Source organism: Chrysochloris asiatica, unplaced genomic scaffold, assembly GCF_000296735.1.
Source record: "Chrysochloris asiatica unplaced genomic scaffold, ChrAsi1.0 scaffold00213, whole genome shotgun sequence".
NCBI classification, from domain to species: domain Eukaryota; kingdom Metazoa; phylum Chordata; class Mammalia; order Afrosoricida; family Chrysochloridae; genus Chrysochloris; species Chrysochloris asiatica.
Window position 1 is genome coordinate 1239159 of NW_006408731.1, and position 16546 is coordinate 1255704.

Sequence of the window (16546 nt, forward strand, 5' to 3'; positions counted from 1 at the left end):
CATTGATGATGTCAAGTGTGGCAGCGGTAATAAGGTTGGCCCAGGATCGGACATTGTTTCGTTCTGCTGTGCATGGGGTTGCTATGAGTCGGTTCCGACTCGATGGCACCTGACAACAACAACAAGGTGCAATCCATACAGAAAGCTGTGGTCGTTCATCTTCCTCAGGAAGTATTTTAAATTATCTTTGCTTCAAGCAAGCAAGGTTGTATCATCTGCATAACTCAGGTTGTTAATGAGTCTTCCTCCAATCCTGAAGCATATTCTTCTTCATATAAACCACTTTCTGAGATTATTTGTTCAGCATACAGTTGAATAAATATATGGTGAAAGGATACAACCCTAGCACACACCTTTCCTGATCCTAATTCATTCAGTATCCCCTTGTTCTGTTCCAACGACTGCCTCTTGGTCTATGTACAGGTTCCTCCTGAGCACAATTAAGTGTTCTAGATAACCCAGTCTTCACAATGTTATCCATAGTTTGTCATGATCCACACAGTTAAAAGACTTTGCATAGTCAATAAAGCACAAATAAACATCTTTCTGGTATTCTCTGCTTTTAACCAAGATCCATTGGATATCAGTAATGATACCCCTAGTTTCATGTCCTCTTCTGAATCCAGCTTGACTTTCTGGCAGTTACCTACCAATGTACTGTTGCAACGTTTTTTTTTAATTTATATTCAGCAAAATTTTACTTGCATGTGATATTAATGAGATTGTTCAATAATTTCCACATTCTATTGGGTCACCTCTCTTTGGAATGAGCACAAATATGGATTTCTTTCAATCTGTTGGACAGATAGCAGTCTTCCAAATTTCTTGGCCTAGATGAGTGAGTGTCTCCAGTGCTGCATCAGTTTGTTGAAAGATTCCAATCTATATTCTGTCACCTCCTGGAGCCTTGTTCTTCACCAATGCCTTCAGTACAGCTTGCTTTTCTTTCTTCAGTACCATCAGTTCTTGATCATACGCTACCTCTTGAAATGGTTGAACATCAACCGTTTCTTTTTGGTACAGTGTCTCTGTTTTGCTTCCATCTTAATTTGATATCTTCTGCATTACTCGATATTTTGCACATAGAGTCATTCAATATTGCAAGTCGGGGCTTGAATTTTTTTCTTCAGTTCTTTCAGCTTGAGAAATGCTGAACATGTTCTTCTTTTTTGGCTTTCTAACTCCAGGTCTTTGAGCATTTAATTGTAGCACTTTACTTTGTCTTTTCAAGCTGACCTTTGAAATGTTTTTTTCAGCTCTTTTATTTCCTCTTTTCTTCCATTCACTTTGGTATCTATATGCTGAACAGCAAGTTTCAGTCTCTTCTGGCATCCATTTTGATCTTTTCTTTCCTGTCTTTTTAATAATTGCTTTCTTCATGTATGATTTTCTTGATGTCCTACCACAATTATTCTGGTCTTCTATCCCTAGTGTCTAATGCATCAAATCTGTTCTTGAAATCGTCTCTAAGTTCAGGTGGAATATACTTAAGGTTGGAGTCCTAGTGTGGTACTGTGGGTTAATGTGTCAGACTGCAAAGCAGTTTGAGCTACAGGTTTGGTGGTTCAAGCTCTTGTATTTGTCATTATAATTATAATTATAGTGTCATTATTATAATCATGCCATTATTATCACTGTGATGAAATTATTATAACTCTAATGCAATTATTATAATTGTGATGATGTTATTATAATGACAAATACAAGAGTAATGGCATCATTTCCATTATAAAAATGAGCATTTCAAGACCTGTCTTGAAATGCAATGCTGTCTGTGATATGATAATAAGCCTTCAAAAAAGACCAGTTAATACCACTACTATTCAAATTTATGCATCAACCATTAGAGCCGGTGGATGAAATTGAAGAATTCTACTGATTTCTTCTGTCTCAAATTGATGAAATATGTAATCAAGATGCATTGATATTTACTGGTGATTGGAATGTGAAAGTTGGAAACCAAGAGAAAGGATCAGTAGTTGAAAAAATATGGCTATAGTGATAGAAATGATGCTGGAGATTGCATGACACAATATTGCAAGACCAATGATTTATTCATTGCGAATACCTTTTAAAAAACCATAAAAGGCAACTATACATATGATCCCATCAAATGAAATACACAAAAATCAAATTGACAACATCTGTGGGAAGAGGCAACAGAAAAATTGAATATCATCCATCAAAGCAAGGCCAGGGGCAGACTGTGTAGCAGACCATCAATTGCTCATATGCAAGGTCAATAAACCTGGTGTCCTGGTGTGGTGCTGTTGGTTAATGCACTGGACTACAAAGTTGGTTTGAATTGCAAGATTGGTGGTTCAAGCTCACCAGTTGCTCCTCAGAAACCTTATACAGGGTCACTATGGGTTGGAACCAACTCGATGGCACTGAACAACATCAACACAAAGTAAATCATATGATTGTCAGATTGAAAACAGTCAATATCAGTCTCACTAATGCCTAGATTATCAGTCTTTATGCATTCCATTTCATTTTTGACAACTTTATATTTTCCTAGATTCATTCTTTGTATAATCCATGCTCTGATTATTAATGAATAGATACAGCTGTTTCTTCTCATTTTGAATTGTGCCACATCAGCAAATGAAGGCCCTAAATGCTTTGCTCCTTTCATGTCATTATGGTCAATTCTACTTTGAAGAGGCAACTCTTCCCTAGTAGTATTTGAGCGTCTTCCAATCTGAGAGGCTCATCTTCCAGCACTATATATGACAATGTTCTACTATTATTCATAATGTTTTCATTTTCTGGCACTATATCTGACAATGGTCTGTTGCTATTCGTAAGGTTTTCAGTGGCTGAGCATTCAAAAGTAGGCTGCCTTCTCTTCCTAGTCTGTTTTTTGTTTTGTTTTGTTTTTCTTCCTAGTCTGTTTTGGTCTGGAAGCTCAGCTGAAACCTACTTGTTTTGTTGTCATTAGATGCCGTTAAGTTGGTACCAACCCATACTGACCCTACACACAACAGAACAAAACACTGCCTGGTCCTGGGCCAACTTCACAATCATTGCTATGCCTGAGCCCATCACTGCGACCACTATGCCATTTCATTGGGGGGTTTCCTCTTTTTCTCAGACCCTCCACTTTACCAAACATGATTTCCTTTCAGTATTTAAAGTAGTGGTGGCATAGCTTTTAACATCACAACATGCAAGCACGACAAATTGTCTGACAAGTGGTGGTTCCCCTCCCTTTCTCTAGTTGGTATGTATTGAGTGTGCTCTGTTATTACTCAATCCACCACTATTTTAAAACACTATTATCCCCTACCCTATGGAAATTCCCATATAATTATCTACTTTTCCCCAGAAACCATAAGCTTTTTCAGATAGAAAACCATATTTCTCCTGTTTCCTTACATCATGAAAACTAAATAAATATTTGTGGTAGGTTTCGATGAAAAAATTCATGAAATAATATCTTTTAAATTTGTGAAATGGGTAAGGAAAGTGTACAGAGATAAAGAGCCAAGAAGATCCTGGGATCTTCAGTTTTAGGTAGGGCCACGTGGTTCAAGCTCACCAGCTGCTCCTTGGAAACCCTATACTGGATCGCTATGGGTTGGAATTCACTTGATGGCACTTAACAACAACAACATGTTTTTGAAGTTCCCTTTCATGGGACGCTCCAACTGAGCTTGGTTTTGAACTGCTAATTATGCTGCACTGACTTGTTCTTCCTGCACTCATTTCTGCTACAAATCATTTTTGCTCAGATTATCAGAGAACAAACTGATTGCGTATTGTGTGCCCCATCTCTTCCCACAGTCATTTCCCTCAGCAATAATCTTCACATGCTTACATTTGCCTTGCAGTATTCATGAACCAACCAAGAATAAGTAATTTCAAGGAAATGACGCAACCTTCTTAGACTCCAGATGCAAGAAGAAATCAACAAGTCATACAAGAAGAAATCAGACATTTGCCCTATTCCTCAGGTCTTTATTCATTATTTGTTCCTTGAGGATGTTGTTGTTAAATGCCGCCCAGTCGGTTCCGACTCATAGGGACCCTGTCTAGGGTCTCCAAGGAGCGACTGGTGTGTTTGAATTTCTGACTTCGTAGTTCAAACAGTCCATTGCTTTAGCCCACAGCACCACACCTTGGGGGACAAATGTACTAAAGCTGAGAGAAAATTTTTTTACCTAAATCCTTTTCCCTTGCCAGTCCTCAGAAAGCAGTTTAACATCTGCCTGGAGTTGTGGGGTTTTGAGATTCTGGTATCTGGACCAGGGACATTTCATTTTCTTTAAAAAGAAAAGGTGTGGCTCGTGGCTCCTGGCATGAAAATAATACTTTCTGTGCTGGATCTGAGATAGATTATGATCTTTTAACAAGACCAGCAGTCTGGTGAAAATAGACCGGATAATTTGTGTGGTGTAGGGGCCAGTGGGGAGAGAAGGGTGAAGGTAGACACTTTATAGAGCACTTTAAAGTCACCTGACCAGAAGTTTTTAATTTCTGGGTTTCCTACCCATTCCTCAATTCAATAACCATTTATTTATTTATTTTTGTTTTGTTTTGTTATTTTAACTTTTGTATGTGTGTGTGTGTGAACTGAGTGAAAGTTTACTGAATAGATTATCATTCCCACATTCAATAACTCATACACTTAGTGTCGCTATAATAATTGCAATCCCTTCCAGGTATCATCAGTTCACAGTATTTACTTCTACTCACTTTAACTCGTGCACTCCTCCCTGTATCTTCCACTACCTTCATCTTACCTCTGCCATCTTCCCTCTTGTTCTATATTGCCTTCCCCATCACCGAAGTTAACATGTATCTACCTTCTACCTAGTGAATCATTTTCCCTTCCCTCTATCCACAGGGGAGTCTTTGCTATAATCTTTACAAAGTAGATCACAACTTCTGCCATCCTTCTGGATGGGTTTGAATCATCAATCTTTCAGTTAATAGTTATGTGCAAACTATTTGTGCCACCTATGAGATGGAATCCACTCAGTGGCAATGGGTCTGGCTTTTTTAAGTTTATTTATACTATTGTTTTTGTTAGGCAAAGTTAAGTTGGTTCCAACTCATAGCAACTCCATGTGCAATAGGATGAAACACTGCCCAATCCTTTGTCATGCTTACAATCATTGTTATGTTTGAGACATTATTAAAGCCACTATGTCAATCCATCTCATCAGGGGTCTTCCTCTTTTTTTGCTGAAGCTCTATTTTACTAAACATGATGTCCTTCTCCAGGGGTTGGTCCAAAATATATGAGATGAAGTCTCATCATCCTTGATCCTAAAAAGCATTATGCCTACCTGTACTTCTTCCAGGACAGATTTGTTCATTCTCCAGGCAATCCATTCACTAGTCTTCACCAGCACCATGCTGCAAATACACTAATTCTTCTTTGATCATTTTTATTCATTGTCTAGTTTTCACATACATGTGAGGTGATTGGAAATGTCATGGCTTGGGTTAAGTCCACCTTGTTCCTCAAAGTGACATCTTTGTTTCTTAACACCTTAAAGAGATCTTTTGCAGTAGGTTTGCCCAATGAAATATACTTGATTTCCTGACTGCTTCTTCCATGGGTGTGGATGATAGATCCAAGTAAAATGAAATTTAGTATTTTGTCTGCTATCATAATGCTGCTTATTGGCTTAGTTGTGAGGATTTTTGTTTTCTTTATGGTGAAGTGTGATTAATATTGATCTAGGATCTTCATCAGTAAGTGCTCAAGTCTGCTTAACTTTCAGCAAGCAAGGTTGTGTTCTTTATATAATGAAGGATGTTAATGAGTCTTCCTCCAATCTTAATGCCACATTCTTCTTTATATAGTATAGTTTATTGCATTATTTACTCAACATACAGATGGAACACATATGGTGAAAGCATACTACCTAATGCACACCATTCTTGATTTTACACCATACAGTATTCCCTTGTTCTGCTTGAATGACTGCCTCTTGGTCTATACAATAGTCCCTCATGAGCACAATTAAGTGTTCATGAATTCCGATTCTTATTGTAATCTACACAGTGGATGTGTGATGTATAAACAATGCCTTTGCATAGTTTGTAAAACATGGGTAAACAACTTTCAGTTTAATAACTATTTATTTAGTACCTATTTTGTGACAGGCACTTTGCTTAAATGGATATAGAACAAAGGATCAATACTAGAAAATCATTTCAAGGTTCCTTAGCAATTCTGCCTAGGGAGGACTACTAGGGACACTAAGCATAGATAGCCAATAATTAATATTTGTTGTTGTATGCCAAGTAGGGCTTCGGAGATTGTAAATGTTTACTTAAAGTAGGAAGTCTCATCTTTCTGCTGACATGCTGATGGCATAACCACCCACGGCTATATTGACTGAAATAGTAATTTACACCTAAGCATATCTTCAAGTCGTTCTACATATATGGTTCCTTTGTTATATATTGTTTTTACATTTACTGGATAATCATGTTATTTTAATGCAGTTAATATTTGAAAAATAATTATTATGTCCAGCACTAGGCCTTCCTGTATTGGATCCCCACATTCCAAGACACCTACCCCTGGAGCCATCTGAACACTGAGATGTCTAGTTGGAAGCTGGGCCTGGAAAGCGGGGTGTGTGTATGTGTGAATATGGAATAATTACCCTCTTTTGATTTGCCAGATTAGGCCTATAGAGTGAAGGCACAAAAGTAACAACAAAAAACCTCCCAAAAGTCTAGCTCTGGGATCTCGCACAAAGCATTCACTCACTCTTTCATCTATGGTTCATGCAACAAGCATTATTGAGCTCGGACTACGTACCAGATCTCGGGATGTTAAAAAGGAACAGGCCTTTGTGCCTGCGCTTCAGGCATTTTGGAATGTGAGGACAGATTTTAAAAATTCAAGTCCATCATCATAGCGGAGCGGGAGAGCAGAAAGACATTCAGAGGTTGCTCTAGAGTGTTCTGTACGGATCATAGAATGAAAGAGTGAAGCTGTAAAAGGGAGATGTTAAGGTTTTCTTTTCTCCCTTTCAAACGGTGAGACTAAAATCCAGTTTGCCCTTGCGTTGTCGAAAACTAAAACCGGAAGGACCCTTCCCTTCCCCTACGGTCTGCAAAAGGATGAAAAATTGAGACAAAGGGGTCGCGGAAACAGTGAACGAGGCTCCTACACCCGCTGGCTATCTTTGGCTTTTCCAGCGCCAGGTGGAAGAGGAGTGCAGAGATTTTCCTCCTTCAGATATTATTATCCTCGTCATCACTGTTACCATAATTATTTAGTGAAAAAATTGTCCCTGTAAAAGTCGGAACAACGGGGAGTTTTTATGTGAAGTGGCGTAAGTTACGTTGTTCTTTACTTGTATTAGTCTATACAACATCGCTTTTCATTTAAGGAAAAACAAAGAAACGAAAACCTCAGATGGATAGTGTGTCGAGCCGGTAGCAATGGGGGTTCCATGGTGTAATGGTTAGCACTCTGGACTCTGAATCCAGCGATCCGAGTTCAAATCTCGGTGGAACCTGTCTTTTTTTTTTTCCCCCTCGAATTTTTATTTTTTTAGCCATAACTTGTATTAAGTACGTTTTCTTAGATTCAGCGTATACTCTTGAGTTTTGATGGACTCCCGTGGTGTGGAAGGACACTTCCGAGGGCCCATGGGCTCAAGATTCTAGTGTAATCCCCGACTCTTTGAGATGTCTTCCTGTTCCCATCAGACCGATTTTTCCGTAGGATGCCCCGAGTTTGTGCGCGTTCAGGAAATGCTGTTTTAATGAACTAGCCAGAATACAGAAGCAAAATGTGACTCATGTTTAAGTAGCAAACCAAAATGGGAAAGGAAAAAAACAGCTTTCACTGATAGTGCGTCATTTTACTTAGGGTCGGGGAAGAAAAACAAAAACTGAAAGTGGTTGAAATGAAGAAAAGAAATCCTTGTGTCAGAAGTGGGATTCGAACCCACGCCTCCATTCGGAGACCAGAATCCCCACTCTGAGGAAGTACAACTTGAGTCTGGCGCCTTAGACCACTCGGCCATCCTGACACATGAAAGTAGCTGGTCTAAATGATCGTAATATTCAATTCTGGTGAATGTGCAATCCTTACCAGTCTCAGTTCTTCGGGTTAGAGTTCATCCTAGAAATGGGAAGATAAATCTAATAAACAAAACTTTCTTTCTCAGGATCTTTGAGGTTTTCCTGCGATCCGAGCTACAATTAGTGGCTCTGCACTTTCCTAATCGTCTCTGGCCACATCAGTGCGCGGAGCCGATCAACCTGCACCGATTCTAGATTGCACGAGAATGAGCTACCGCTATCTGTGACTTGGAAGGACGCAACAACAACAACAAAACCCCAAAAAACCCTGCCTGACAAACCAGCTGAATCAGCGGGAGCCCTAGAGACGAAATGAGCAAGCCAGTGTAGACCTGGGGAAAAAGCAGGCGAGCTAGTGTAGAACAGAGAGAGAAGGGGCAAGGTGAGTGAGGCTTGTGGCGTCTGGGGCAACAATACTGGCTGTTGAAGTGATTTGCAGGAGTTAGCCTTGAAAGAGTGGGAGAAACTTGGGGGTGAAAACCTGAAAGCCCTGAAGGAATGCTGACACAGAGCAGAGAATTCCTAGTTCCCTTCTCCTGCCAGACCCCCAGAACTCTGCAATCATACTTTTTGCTCCTTTTGCTCCCTTCAGGCAGGAGTTGGAATGAGCACAGATATGGATCTCTGACGATTGGCTGGCCAGGTAGCTCTCTTTCAAATTTCTTGTCATAGATGAGTGAGCACCTCCAGTGCTGCATCAGTTTGTTCAAACATTTCAATTTCTGAAGCTTTATTTTTCACTAATGCCTTCGATGCTGCGTGGACTTCCTTCAATACCATTGGTTCTTGATGGTACGCTACCTCTTGAAATGATTGATCATCAACCAGTTGTTTTGGGTACAGCGACTCTGTGTGTGTATTCCTTCAATCTTATTTTGATGCTTCCAACATGGTTTAATATTTTGCCCATAGAATCCATCAATATTTCAAGTCGAGGTTTGAGTTTTTTTTCTTCAGTTCTTTCAGCTTGAGAAATGCTGAATATGTTTTTCCATTTTGGTTTCCTGACACCATGTTTTTGCACTTTTCGTTATAATGCTTGTCTCCTCGAGCTGCCCTTTGAAATTTTCTGTTTAACTCTTTTACTACATCATTTCTTCCATTTGCTTTAGCTTCTCTTTGCTAAGTTCCTGGTGTGGTGCTGTAGGTAAGCACTAGATTGTTCAAACATACCAGCTGCTCTTCAGAAACCCTATACAGGATCGCCATGAGTCTGAATCAACTCAACAGCACTTGACAACAACACGCTCAAGAGCAAGTTTCAGAGTCTCTTCTGACATCTACTTTGGCTTTCTTCTTTTATTCCCTGTCTTTTTAATGAACGTTTTCTTACTTCATTTATGACATTCTTGATGTCATCCTCCAACTTTTCTGGTCTCCAGTTATTAGTGTTTAATTCATCGAATCTGTTCTTGAAGTGGTCTCTGAATTTAGGTGGGATATACTCAAGGTCATATTTTGACTCTCTTGTAGTTGCTTTAATTTTCTTCAGCTTCAGCTGAAGTCTGCCCCTGACCTTGTTTTGTTTGATGATACTGAGTTGCTCTAAAGTCTCTACCAAGGTGGTGCAGTGGTTAAGAGCTCGAAAGGTCTGCAGGTCTAACCCACTAACCACTTCATGGGTTAACAATGTGACAATCAGCTTCATAAAGATTCTAGCCTTGGGAATCTATGGGGACAGTTCTGTTCTGTCCTACCTGTTGTTAAGTGCCATTAAGTCAGTTTCAACTCATAGCAACCCTGTATGGAGTTTCTGAGGAGCAGCTAATGGGTTTGAACCACTGGCTTTGCAGTTCAATCCAACCTTGCAGTCCAGTGTTTTATCCTACAGTGCTACACCAAGACTCTGTCCTATAGGGTTGTTGAATCAGAATTGACACATATGGTACACAACAACAGTAATTTTTTACTAGCGCATTTCCTTCTTGATATTAAAAATGCCAGATACACCTTTAAAATGGCCACTGTGGCCACTCCCATATCCAACTTTATCTCTTTTAGGACAGCAGAGATTGGACCTTGAGCTGGACCTTAAGAGGCCCCAGGGGGAGAGGTGTGTGGTGTATAGAAGAAAACACTGAGTTGAGAGAGTTTGAGGGGTACATCCATATCTGGGTTGGAGACAAATAGCTTTTACTGTTTCTCCCCGTTCCCCTTTCCTCCTTTCCCAAAAACCCCACTGCCATTGACTTGTGATCATTTAATGCTCATTATTTTTGGCTAGAATTCAAGCTTTGGGAAAAATCTAAGTATTTGAAGAAAGATATAGTCAATGTATCCATTTTTTTAACCCTAGTTGACAGGCACGAAGCGCCATCTCCCTGCCACGGTTTCTCCTCATTCTAGTTTATCCTGCACTGCTTTCAGTTAATTTCATATAAAACAATTCTAACCTGTGGGAAAACTTCTGCTAGTTCCTTGTTTCCTTCCATCAAGTTCAAACCCGTGAGTGACAAAGCCCTTAACTTGTCTAGCACCAACCTCCCTCTCTAGCCTTATCTTCAGCACACACATACATGCACAAATGATAACACTTAAATTACATCAAATTTCTCATGTCCCAAAAGAACACAAAGTCTTCCAGATGTCTTCTTGAAGTGGGCCAAGGTTATTTGGGACTAGGACAGTATACTTATATACTCAGAGTGTGGTTTGGAAAGGAATATGGGCTAGAGGATGGTAAGTCCAGTTAGAGAACTTCATGCCCCATAAGGGATGAGGATCAGAATGTAACCTTTTGAAGTGAAGAGTGGGAAGCAGAGGCCACTCTTGCTGTGGAACAAGGATGATATTGCGAAAATATCCCAAAAAAACTAGCAAATACTAAAGCAGGGATAAGGGAACACCAAAAGAGTTGTTTAAGTACTGGATGATGAAAAGAAAATGGGCACTGTGGAACTCCAAGAGCCTGAGTCACTGCAGGATGCTCCCTCTCCCTAAATGTATGTTGGGAAGAAACAAACAGTTTTTAAAAAGCCCTTTTCAATACAACTTATATAAGCCTTTGCAGCCGCTCTAGTTTGAACCATAAGTTGAAATTGACTCCATGGCAACCAACAACAATGACAACATGCCATAGGTATTTTACTGCTATTTTAATAGATATACATTTTTATAGTTAAAAAAATAAAAGGTATAATAAAGTCTCCTTCCTCACTAGGGTGCAACTAGCGTTCTATTTCATCGGAAGAGAAACTGAGTAGAGAAAAGTAAAGCTATCTGTTTGGGCACAGATGGAAAGCAGCAGAACTGGACTTGTCCAATTCCATCCATTTCTACCCTCCAGAGATGTTACAGGCTGATAATTAAACCCTTTTAAAAAAAAATACAAGTGTCTATAAATGGTCTGTTTAATAAAAGAGTATCTGTCTTACAAACTGGGTGAGGTTCAGTTGGTTATCACCACCCCTCTAGCCCCATGGGGTAGGCCAGATATCTATGTTTCCCAGATTCAACACTTTCTCTTTCTGGAGCTCAGAAACTGGGCACAAAAGAAGGCACCCAACAAAGACTAGGGGTCCAGGCCCGGGGATGGGGGCCGCATAAGCTCGAAGGTGGGCCCGAGCATTTCAGTCGGGGTAACCTTGTCCCCACCGCATCCGGCAGATCCCATCAGCCTCTGTCACAGACCCCCAAGAGTCCTGTTACTGTGCATTCCGCCCAAACACAGGTGACCGCCCAGTACTCTCGGTCGTTGCAGTTCAGGCCCCGAGGCTACAAAATCGGATAGCGCGTGGGAGGCCCGGACCTAGCCCCGCCCCCCGAGCCGCCTCTTCCGCTTGCACCGGGGTGGGGTCTACGCGGCCTCGGAGATCCGCTAGGACGCGGCCACGTTGTCCTGCGCGCTTGGCGCTCCTGGCCCCGCGATCCCGGACGGTTGCACCCACTTTCCTGTCCCTTTGCCTAGCCGCCGGGGTCGGTGGGGCCGCAGTATCCCGGCGCTCGTTCTCCTGGGCGCAGAGAACGGCCTGGCCACTCGAAGGCTCCAGCGCGCGGGCGCGACTGGGATCTGGGCCCGGAAGGCGCCGCCCCGTTAGCTTCCCCGCGCCTCCTGAAGCAGCGACCGGGAGGGAGCGCAGTCTAGTGGGGCTCGGCCAAGGGGCCCATGCCCGTGTTCCCCCGCGGGCGCGCGCCATGGCCTCCGGGAGCGTGGCCGAGTGCCTGCAGCAGGAGACCACCTGCCCCGTGTGCCTGCAGTACTTCGCCGAGCCCATGATGCTCGACTGCGGCCACAACATCTGTTGCGCGTGCCTTGCCCGCTGCTGGGGTGCGGCCGAGACCAATGTGTCGTGCCCGCAGTGCCGGGAGACCTTTCCGCAGCGACACATGCGGCCCAACCGGCACCTGGCCAACGTGACCCAGCTGGTGAAGCAGCTGCGCACCGAGCGGCCGTCGGGGCCCGGCGGCGAGATGGGCGTGTGCGAGAAACACCGCGAGCCCCTGAAGCTGTACTGCGAGGAGGACCAGATGCCCATCTGTGTGGTGTGCGACCGCTCTCGCGAGCACCGCGGCCACAGTGTGCTGCCGCTCGAGGAGGCGGTGGAGGGCTTCAAGGTGAGCGTCGGGCGGGCAGAGCGGGGAGGGCCCGGGAGCCGGAGTCGGACAAAGGGAGGAGAGAGCCAAAGGGGCTTCCCTTTTTTCCGCCTAGAAAATGGCTGAGCCGGACGTGTAGTTCACAGCCGTCATTTCCTCTCTGCCCGCTCCAGAGCCTCGGTACTCAGATTTGGGAGAAAAACCTGTAGCTGGTGAGGAAGCCAGACGTCTCCCCACCCCCACTCCTCTTTCTATGTTGTGCCCATGTTTGCACGCTCACCAACACATAGTGCATCAAGGCTGCCCATCAACATCCTTCTCCCCCGTTACTGATATTGACATTGGAAAACCCACATACACATGGAGCTCCTTAGAAGACACTAGTACTCCTACAGACCTTGATCTCAGACAAAACACACTCGAGGTTAACTGGTTGTACACACTTCAAGCCTATATGCATTTCACCGGCACTTCTATGTATTCTGTCCTGTTCGAGAAGCTCATGGGAAAATCACTGAGCTCTACTGCTTGAGCAAGTCATTCAACCTCTGAGATTTAGAAGGGATGACACATTATTATGAAGATTGAATGAATTATGTGTAGAGCCCTTTGTGAGCTGTTGAATCAACAGATTGACACAAGGAAACATTATGGAAACAAAGTATTGAATATAAAAGTTGTAAAGGAATGCATGATGCTGTGGTATTTGTATACTAGAATACTGCAAGCATATACAATTATATCATTTAAATGTTGAAATGTGAGTACATTCATTAATACATGTAGCATGTAGGATGATTTGACTTATTTCACTCACATTCATCAAGAAGTTGGGGAAGGTGGTGTTCACCTCATGAGGAAAATCAGAGTCGTTTTCGCAGTATGCCTCTCTGGAAGAGCCACATTTGGCTTTTTAAGTCTGCTAGCCTAGTTGCCTTTCCAATAAATACATGCAGTATCCTTCCAGGGGCAAATAAGTCTGGTAGTGTAGTGGTTACGAATCGGGCTGCGAGCTGCAAGGTCAGCAGTTCGAAACTACCAGCTGTTGCACAGGAGAAAGATGAGGCTTTCTGTTCCTGTGAAGATTTACAGCCTCGGAAACCCTATACAGGGTCACTATGAGTCGGAACCGACTCCACGGCACTTAACAACAACAACAGATACACACAAACTGCCAAAGGGGAGTGTTGGTGGCCTCTTGCACTTTGGTCCTTTCTTCTTACGACAATGTGGCATGAAGATAAGCTGACTTGGCATCAGGTGTGTGGATTCCATGTGTGATATACAGGGTAAAGTCTGCCTTGTCTTGAACTAGCAACTCTCTTGGTTTCCTCAGGAGCAAATCCAGAACCAGCTGGATCACTTAAAAAGAGTGAAAGACTTAAAGAAGAGACGGCGAGCACAGGGGGAACAGGCACGAGCTGAACTCTTGGTAAGGGTTATTGCAGTTCATGGACAATATTGCTTCTGCCAGTCAGTTGCTCTCTTTTCTGTGGGCTGATGTTAATTTGTTACCTTTGTCCAGCCATGCCCTCATAACTATTAGGTGTAATTGGGATCTCATCTGGACACCTAACGGGTAACCAAACCTGTACCCACATTTTAGGAAAAGGATAGAGGAGATGAGGGGAAGATCCCTAGAGATTCCAACCTTCAAAGAAGGTATAATTTGCTAGTTTTGTGAAGAAAGATTGGTGTTGATCCATAACAAAACTGAAAGAGATTCAATTCTTGTACATACTTAACCTCCTTCATATCATTCTGTGAACATGAACTGATAGTGACTTTAAGTAAGCCCCACTGCTGTTTCTTGCTGGGGTGTTTCCATCCTTGGCAACTTCTCAACTCTGACCTTTTCATTTTGCTCCCTTCCCCCCACTTTCCTAAGGCCTTACCTAGTAGCTGAGGTGCTAATTCGTGATAGGGATATTTGAGGGGTTTGTTTTGAAAAAGAAAAAAACTTTCACAATATATACTTTTACAAATAAGTGGCTTCGAGAGTTGGTGGAAGTGGAATGGAAAGACCATGGAATTTTTCCATGAACTTTTTGAAGCCCCCCCTGGAATATCCATCCCCTATGTTTTTACTATTACATAATTAATAATTAAAACAGTACAAATCTCTTTCCAGTAGAGACAATTGCATCTGAAAAGCAACTCCTTGACTAGTAATGTCTAGTCCTGTCTTATGAAGAATGTTTGTTAACCACTTCCTGCCAGGGCAGAGTAAGTAAAGCTTTTAGACAGGCAGTTCTTTCCCATGGTGCCCTCTTATCCCAACACTTGCTCTGCCCACACAATCCACTGAGACGTTGGCTCCCCTTGAAAATAGGTCTGATGGATGGAGAATCTTCTCAGTGAGCCTGGATGGACTCAAATGATTACGCACACAACAGTACCTGCTGTGGGAGGATTGTCAAAGGAGAGAGACAGCCCTTCCCTGGGAATCAGAGCACCTGGACATACTTCCTGGCTCTGACACTAATGAGTTGTATAGATGGAGAGGAAACTTCTCTGGGCCTCAATTTTCTCATCTGTGAAATGGGTAGGTTGTACCTAGACTTGTGATTCTCAACCAAGACCAGTGCTGCCCTTTGCTCCAATCCAAGGGTATGTGGATTGTCAACAATGACTGGGTGGGGAAGGAATGCTGATGGTAAATGTCCTGTGATGTGAGGAACAAGTCCTATGCTAGGCAGAATTGTCACTACCAGGGTACCAATAATATCTTATAGAAAAACAGTGGATTTGTGATCTATAATGTCCCATCTAGAAACCTGGTGTGGTGGGTTATACATTGGATTGCTAACTGCAAGGTCAGCAGTTTGAACCCACTAGCTGCTCCAAGGGAGAAAAGCGAGACTGTCCACTCATGTAAAGATTTATGGCCTCAAAAAACAGGGTCTCTATGAGTTGGAATCAACCCAGTGGCAGTGGTGAGTTTAATGTCTCTTCCACCTTTAGTTTTATTTTTCTAAAATTACATGAGTTGTTTTTCTTTGGAAGACTTATCTAACTGATCAGAGCTTATGAAGAGAATTTATAAGCAAAGATGTGTGCATTACTAAGCTGTACAGTGAATGCTTAAGAGAAGTGTTTAGAGCAGGGGTGGGGAATGTTTGGCCATCATGCCACATAAGGCTCACCAAGTTGTTTGGTCTGGTCCTGCCAAGGCAACTGCAGTTCCAGCCATCATATTGTTATTGTTGTCAGGTGCTGTCGAGTAGGTTCCAACTCATAGTGTATAGGGTTTCCAAGGAGCGGCTGGTGAGTTTGAACAGCCGACACTGTGGTCCAAACTGACTTTGCAGTCCAGTGCATTAACCCACAGTGCCACACTAGAACTCCTGCCATTATAATAGGAATGAGTTAATTAAATGTTTGACCAAATATAGCAGGCTAATTTTTAAGTTGGTAATTTTGTACGGCTCATGAATGATATAAATTTTGTCAGGAGAAAAAAAGGTTCCCCACCTGGTTTAGAGGGATGGTGAATTAGGGGAAGTTTGAAGTTGATAAACATTCTGTAGCATGCTAGAGAGTAAATATTCTGAGCTTTGCAGGCCAAAGGACTTTGTCACAATTACTCATTTCTGTTGTTAAGCACAAAAATAGACATAGACAATATATAAATGATTGAGTGTGGCTTTGTCCTAATAAAACTTTTACTTATCTCCCATGGAGCCAAGTTTGCTGACTGGTGGTTTAGTGCAAAACTTTTTGTTTTTGTTTTTTCCTTAAATATTTTATTGTGAATTATGTGATAGTTTACATGGAAGAACATTAGTTTTACATTCATTCTACATGGTTACAATCCCCTCCATGCAATCGTTCCCCCATGCCCCCCAGGTCTTCAGCACACAGTTGCTCTCCCTCTCTGGATCTAAAGTCTCCAGCTGCTCCATCGCTTCACGTCATCATCTCTGGCTCCATTTCAGGCATCACC

General features: G+C 42.3%; 1 protein-coding gene and 2 non-coding genes across 3 annotated transcripts in view; 2 read left to right on the plus strand and 1 right to left on the minus strand.

The window, feature by feature from the left end:
• Positions 1 to 7424: 7424 nt before the first annotated feature.
• On the plus strand, positions 7425 to 7496 carry TRNAQ-CUG. Its single transcript has one exon. It is a non-coding gene; the product is annotated as a tRNA-Gln (tRNA).
• A 413-nt stretch (positions 7497 to 7909) lies between these two features.
• On the minus strand, positions 7910 to 8015 carry TRNAL-CAA. The gene is made up of 2 exons: positions 7978 to 8015; positions 7910 to 7955 (listed from the first exon to the last, which is right to left on the minus strand). It is a non-coding gene; the product is annotated as a tRNA-Leu (tRNA).
• Positions 8016 to 11865: 3850 nt separating this feature from the next.
• The window catches only part of TRIM27 (tripartite motif containing 27), a 27679-nt gene continuing 22998 nt past the window's right edge, over positions 11866 to 16546 (plus strand). The window contains exons 1-2 of the mRNA XM_006872766.1: positions 11866 to 12621; positions 13937 to 14032. Coding sequence (XP_006872828.1) covers positions 12202 to 12621; positions 13937 to 14032 — 516 coding nt within the window. The 5' untranslated portion in view covers positions 11866 to 12201. The remainder of the gene's footprint in view (positions 12622 to 13936; positions 14033 to 16546) is intronic.